Source organism: Drosophila serrata, unplaced genomic scaffold (assembly GCF_035046125.1).
Source record: "Drosophila serrata isolate PLE 108 unplaced genomic scaffold, ASM3504612v1 contig_362, whole genome shotgun sequence".
Taxonomy (NCBI): Eukaryota; Metazoa; Arthropoda; class Insecta; order Diptera; family Drosophilidae; genus Drosophila; species Drosophila serrata.
This window is the reverse complement of record NW_028257260.1, coordinates 3,228,670-3,236,358: the sequence shown is the minus strand read 5'-3', so window position 1 is coordinate 3,236,358 and position 7,689 is coordinate 3,228,670. Positions and strand designations below refer to the sequence as shown.

The 7,689-nt window shown below is 32.0% G+C and overlaps 1 protein-coding gene across 1 annotated transcript; it reads right to left on the bottom strand.

Moving 5' to 3' along the window:
- Positions 1–5,945: 5,945 nt before the first annotated feature.
- On the bottom strand, positions 5,946–6,848 carry LOC110176075 (uncharacterized). Its single transcript, XM_020942297.2, has 2 exons — positions 6,627–6,848; positions 5,946–6,564 (listed from the first exon to the last, which is right to left on the bottom strand). The coding sequence occupies exons 1-2, from the start codon at positions 6,662–6,664 to the stop codon at positions 6,075–6,077; spliced, it is 528 nt and encodes a 175-aa protein (XP_020797956.2). The 5' UTR covers positions 6,665–6,848; the 3' UTR covers positions 5,946–6,074.
- Between the last annotated feature and the right edge of the window lie 841 nt (positions 6,849–7,689).

Genomic DNA, 7,689 nt, shown 5'->3' with positions numbered 1-7,689 from the left:
GGGTGAAGCTATAGCCAGATGTTGTAGTTGTGCAGAGAGAGAAATTTAAACAGGTCTCAAAAACTCTGAAGATGAAGATAATGATAAATGCTGAGGTATGGAAAACCTTTAGAAATATTTATAAGATCGGATTCATATGGTATAATATTCTTTTATCTTCATTAATTAACTATTACCTGTAAGTAACTATGATCAGTAAATAACTATGATCAATGATTAACTATGATCAGTAAATAACTATGATCAGTGATTAACTATGAACAGTGATTAACTATAAACAGTGATTAACTATGAACAGTGATTAACTATGAACAGTGATTAACTATGAACAGTGATTAACTCTGAACAGTAAGTATCTATCACCAGTAAGTATATATGACCAGTAAGTATCTATGAACACTAATAAACAATGACTTGCAACTTTTGTAACACAACACATTTCTGAGACGTGGCCGGCAGCAGTCACTTTGTTCCGGGGATGTTAGAACCAGTTGGGAATCATATGTACAGATGTGCGTAGGTAACTATGGGCAGTAAGTAACTCTGAACACTAAGTAACTATGACCAGTAAGTAACTCTGATCCGTAAGTGTCTTTCAACAACAAGTAACTATGATCAGTAATTAACTATGATCAGTAATGAACAATGATCACTAAGTATCTATGATTAGTAAGTAACTCTGATCAGTAAGTATCTATCACCAGTAATTACATATGTATAATCAGTTACTAACTTTGAACACTAATAAACAATGACTTGCAACTTTTGTAACACAACACATATCAGAGACTAGACCGGCAGCAGTCACTTCGTTCCGGGGATGGTAGAACAAGTTGGGAATCATATGCTCGGGTGTGCGAGATTTGTTTTGGAACAAAGAGCAACCTATTTGAATGAAACTATGGAGTTATTCTTCTATATAATTTTACTAGTATATAAGTCGGAGCATAGCGAATCGGTGGACTATATATATATATAGCTGCCATAGGAACAATCGGAAAATTTTAAGAGAAAAGTGTTATAACTTTTTTAGTTTTTAACAGATTTTCATAAATTTTGATATATAGCCATTATATATTAATCTTAAATTTTGGGTATAATTAAAAAAAAAATCGGAATACTATATCGTTTAGCTGCTATATATCATATATGTACTATATCATAAGCAATAGCTTCTTCGGCTTAATAACTTAATAACTTTACTTGTGAACAATTCAAATTATTTTTATAATATCATATTGATTTCTTTTTATTTAATACAATTATTAAATAGAAACATATGTACCTTATATAGTTTATAAACTATGAAGATATTTAAAAAATTTATTTTAAATTTAATTTTAAATTTGTCTGTGTGTATTTCACTGTTTCTGGGCCTAATTAGAGCCCCTACTCCCACGCACGTGTTCCTTTTTTCCGCATCTTGGCCCTGCACTTGTCCCATCCGTTCCCCTAATTCGGGGTTTTTTTTCGGTATTTTCTTCTCTTTATTTTTTTCTCCCGATTCCTCCGAGGGTCCCCCTGACAGTTGCTGTTGTTACGGTTCACCATGACCAACGCCAACAATTACCGCCGCAATTCTATTGTCTCTCGATTTCCTGGGGACCCTCTGCCGCCCTTACATATGGGTAAAAAATAACACAAGTATATATAAAGATATATTCGAATACATACATATATATTTTTTATAGCTCATTTCCCACATGTCCCGGCGTTTCCCCCTTTTTTTCTGGAATGACACTTCACTCTCGCCTGGTGGCGGAACCATTTTAATGAGCCCAAATTACTAAATTAAAAAACGAGGGAAATGCGAAGCGCAAATGCAAAGATCCACCGATGTGGACATGCACATGTCCAGTCGATCCACCGGAAGTAGCCATTAGCCGTTAACCATTATCCATTAACCATTCAGCAGTCACCAGTTGGCATCGATCCTCAGGCGTCGATCACCAAAGACAGGATCAATTAAGGCTGTCAAACATATATTTATATTTTAAGCGCCATCGGAATTATGGTTATTAATGAGGGGCCATCGTTTATGGCTCAATTCGAAGGGTAAATTCGCTGCCAAAAAGGGAGAAAATGTTATCCCAATTAGCTGGGAATATACATAGAAAATTTCAAATTTAAACTAGTTAATATTAAAGTTATACCAAAATATTAGCAGTATAATAATTAAATAAACATTTTAAATTAATTTCTTAACCACTTTTAAAAACGATTTCTAAATAAATGGTAATTATTAATGCTATTATATAGTTATACCAAAATAATAGCAATATAATAATTAACTAAACATTTATTGGTTGGTCGAGAATGTAATACAATTTAAAATAATTTGTTTACCATTTTTAAAAACAATTTCTAAATGAATGGTATTTATTAATATATCATAAACTTATAACAAATTAATAGCAATATAATAATTAACTAAACATTAAGTGGGTGGTCGAGAATGTAATACATTTGAAAATAATTTGTTTAGCATTTTTAAAAAACCCTTTCTAAATAAATGATATTTATCAATGCTATTATAAAGTTATACCAAAATAATAGCAATATAATAATTAACTAAACATTTATTGGTTGGTCGAAAATGTAATACAATTTAAAATAATTTGTTTACCATTTTTAATTACAATGCTAATGCTAATTAATGCTATTGTGACAACCCTATGCATAATTTGTATATTAGACAACCCTACTTTAAATCCTGTAACTTAACATAACATGTTATGTGGCTTTAAAGCTACTGTTAAAAGTTTTCTTGCCACACATCTCCCTTTCATATTTTCAGTATTGCCTTGACTGCCTAACCAGCAGCACATGAATTATTTTACTCCCGTCTTAGTTAATTTGGTTTTGAAAATGAGTTACCTGTATTCTCCAACGGTTTTTCCTTTTTGACGGCTTTAATATTTTTTGATTTCTTTTTTAAATGAAATAATTTATATATAACTTGGTTATTTGACACGGTTACAAGTTTCGGCTATATTAATTGTGCCTCATTTTGATTTTGATTTGATTTATATTATTTTCAGAGATATATTCTGTTGATGTTGTAGTTGCACTGTATGCTTGACCTGTCGTATTATCGGCTTTGTTCACATTATCTGCTTGACTTCTCGAGATCGATGTTAAATACTCCTGCTGTTCCTGATCATGATACAATTATATAAGTTAGTCCCGTCCTCTTCAATCATGTGATTTGATTTATATTAGTTTTAGAAATATATTCTGTTGATTTTGTAGTTGCACTGTATGCTTTACCTATCGTATTATCATCGGCTTTGTTCAAATTGTCTGCTTGACTTCTCGAGATCGATGTTAAATACTCTTGCTGCTCCTGATCATGATACAATTATATAAGTTAGTCCCGTCCTCTTCAATCATAGCTAGGAATGAGTGCAAGTAATAAGAATGTGATGTTAAGCCCTTAGTTAATGTATTGGGCAATAAATTGGTTTTTATATGAAAATTTGTTTATTTTATATATTGATTTATAACAAATGATTTATAATTTTTGTTTTTGTTCGGAGCCATTTTTTCACGTTGTTAATTCTAAAATATATTCTAAACTGAGAAATAGGTTATGGTTGAGTTTGTCCACTTGCCGGATTAATCATTCATTTTATTTTAAAATATATTCTAAACTGAGAAATAGATTATGGTTGAGTTTGTCCACTTGCCGGATTAATCATTCATTTTATTCTAAAATATATTCTAAACTGAGAAATAGATTATGGTTGAGTTTGTCCACTTGCCGGATTAATCATTCTTTTTATTCTAAAATATATTCTAAACTGAGAAATAGATTATGGTTGAGTTTGTCCACTTGCCGGATTAATCATTCTTTTTATTGGCGACAACAAAGTATGTGTTTTTATTTTTTAAAGCATTTTCCATGCGCTTTGATGTGCTCAGATAGACACTCGGGGTCGGTTTCCCATCCTCGGAAATGTATTTTTTTACGATCTCATCTGAGCGAGATCAACTGCCAGATCATTTCGCACACGTTTCGCACTGTAATTCTGTAATGCGATTTGTATCTGCGCATCCGAGGGATAAACAAACTGTAATATGTACAAAAGATGCGACAGATATTGGCGTATGAATGCGGCAACTTGTGCTCTTCATTCAAAAAAAAAAAAAAAAAAAAAACAAGGGGAATGGCTGTAAATACAAGGGGTTGGCTATTGAAAAATTGGAAAATTGAATGTCTTGTAATCCAAGAAGTTGTCTCACTTCGCCATGCTTCGCTTATCAGTTACATTTATATGCGTATCTTTCAGATACACTCTCGGATGCTGCACTTCCGCTCTCGGTTCCATTCCCATTTCCACTTTCCACTCTCCACTGCCAACCATCCATCCATTGCCTCATTTTACCTGGCGCTACTTAAGTTTTCTTCTGGGAGTCCTTCGTCCTTATTCACATCCTTGTCATCATTTTCATCGCCGCTCCCAGAGGAAGTTCCAATTTGCTACGTCAATGAACCATGGCCCTGATTTGCTCATCAAGTGCCTGTCCCATTCCCCGATCCCAGGGCGCTCTCTCGTCCTTGGTCCTTCGTCCTGGTTTTATTTTTTCCCTCCACTCCCGAGGACCTTGTTCGCATTTCTTTTGGGTGTCGGTTTTTTTTTTTTTTTGCCTGTGATTTCTGACACGGCGCTGACTGTTGGCTGTCAGCTAAAATCATTTTTGAATAAGGTTAGCGAGGGGCGTTTACACAATTTTTGGGTCATTGCGATTTTATACTACTATAATAATAATAATAAAATAATAATATATTAATAATAATCATAATAATAATATAATAATAATAATGTAATAATATTAACAATAATCTAATAATAATAACAATAATGTAATAATAATGACAATTGTATAATAATAACAATAATATAATAGTAATACAATATAAATAATAATATTAATAATAATAATTAAATAAATAAATAATAAATAGTAAAATAATGCACATCTAAATCACAATAATGAGTAATGTACAAGCAAATAAGAAAGTCGAAGATGTTGCAATAAACATGTAGCCAAAACATGTTGAGCAACATGTGGCTTAAGCAACACGCCTGGAACTGCCTTAATTACAAGACTAATATATTTTAGTGAAGAAATTTAAATAAATTTTCCTTTTAAAACTAAGATATGTTTTGTTGGAATAAAACTACAGGAAAATAAAGTAATACATAAAGTAAATATTAATTATAATAATAAATAAATAATACATAAATAAATAATATTTATATATAATTTAATATATCATAATTTATATAATATATAACTTTATATAAAATAATATTTATTATAATATACCTTTTTTTTATTTAAAACAAAGTTAAATAAATAATTAAAAATATCAAATGCTCATATGCCATTTTTGCATTTTATCCATATCCTTAAATTATTTATGTATTTATTATAAATTTGTGAAACCTCCCTCGCTACCTAAATTTCCCTGTAACATGATGTCTTGAGCGCCGTCTTCAATGCCGCCCAAAATGTTGCGCCAAATTGTCTGTTTACATTAAATGCATAAATTATGCAGCATTTTATTTACTTATTTATGGGATGTCCCTGCCTGGCTTTGATTCCGCCACTTCACCAAAAAAATGCCAAATGCATAAAATATGTCAGTTGGCTATGCACACAATGTATATATAAATATATATTTGTATATAAGTGTAAACACCACCCCATATATATATATACATTTGTTCAATTTCATTTTGTATGCATTTCATTTCGGCAATAATGATTTTTCCACAGATTTTCATGGTTGTTGTGCCGCCCTAATGATGATGTCTCAGTTTTGGGTCATTTCAGACAGCGGAAAAGCGTGAAGGAAACCTCCCTGAATGATGCCAGGACTTCCCCTTTATTATTATTATTATTTTGTATATTATACCAGAAAAAAACCCTGTCCATTGATGCCCATATTAACCATGTATTTGTGCCGAGTACTTGAACATATGCAAAATATAACAGATTATGTAAAATAACTTTTTTTTTCTTTCTTTTTTACGCATTCCTCCTGCTTCAGGTTATCCTAACTATTAATCTTTATCTTCTGGAGAATCCTCCGGCTCAATATCCTCGTTAATGGTATAAAGCATATTATACGATGGCATTGAATTGATTGCCATATTATATTCCACTTGGGGAGCAGCAAACTCGACCTCCGCATCTGAATCGGATGAGTTTATTGGCGAAATAAATACCGAATGGACACGTGTAGCCTGGGATGTGGCATTCCAGTCATTGGATTCAGGATTCGGTATGCAGTCCAGGACACCATCCTCAATGGTCGATGTCCATGCATCAATGGTGATGGTCTTGGGCGGCATTATGCTCTTCTTGCGCATTTCCACCATTTCGCCAATGATCTCGAGTTGTTTGTCCGTAATATTGGCGACCAATTGCTTTAGGCCCTCAATGGTGCTCTCACAATTGGACATCCTATGTTTAAGCAAATAATTCTCGGCCCGACAGGTGGCCAACTCGTACATGGAAATCTTATTGGTATCCGTTTCGGTGGTTCTAGAGCTGAAATTCCAAAATTACCGTTCCAAAACTAATACGCAAGCTTTTTGAAGCTAAAAACTTACATAGACTCCCTGGTATGGGTCGGGGAAATATGCGACATCGTGAGACTAGAAATTTTCCTGAAATCCTAATATTTAAAATCTCTCAAAAAAATGTACAAACTTTACTTGGATATTCTATTAAAATTTTTCAAAAAGTCGTCTAATAATAATATTGATACTGTTGATGTGAAAGCTTCGATTTGAATGAGGAGAGTCAGAGGGTTTCACCAAAAGCAAAACGATTCTGGATAGTATTTGCAAGGGTACTATGATCTAGATAGTTTAGTTTTCATATAAAAATATTCTTTGAATTCTTAACTTACTGAATTTCCAACTCCAAGTTGTAAATGTCTTATAGTTGCTAAGAAATCTTAAGGATCTGGCTTGCTGGTAACCCAAATATGGGGAAATATGTAGCTTAAGGAGCAACCCTCCTTTGGAGTTGTCATTTATGTGTAAATGACAATGTCGAAAATCTCTCCATCTCCACGAATATATCTATTTTTTTTCCAACCCGCTGACTTTTCTTTGCCATCCCATTCTGGGTGGCATGTTTTTGCCCCTACTTAGTTATGTAATGACCATAGGATTTTAGATAGAAAACCATTTGGAATGGGTGTATCCACATCCGAAAGATGGGTTCAACCCTGATCCTTGGGAAATAGAAATTATAAATAGCTTAATAATATTTCTAACTTAAAGTTAGAAATTCCTAATGCTTGGGAAATAGAAAATATAAATAGCTTAATAATATTTCCAACTTAAAAGGAGATATTTCTGATGTTTAGGAAATTTAAATAATAAATATCTAAAAAATATTTACAAATTAAAAAGGAGATATTTCTAATGGTTAGAAAATTAAAATTAATTAATATTTTTGGTTATTCCTGATGCTTGGGAATTTTAAATAATTAATTGCTTAATAATTTCCAACTAAAAAGGAGTTTCTTTGTAGGAAAATTATTTAAAACACACAGTAACTGAAGTCTATATTTTGATAAAGGTTCAATAAATATATTATTAAATTACGTATTTAAAATAAATAAAATTTATTTATAAGCAAGACAAGGCGCTTATAATATTA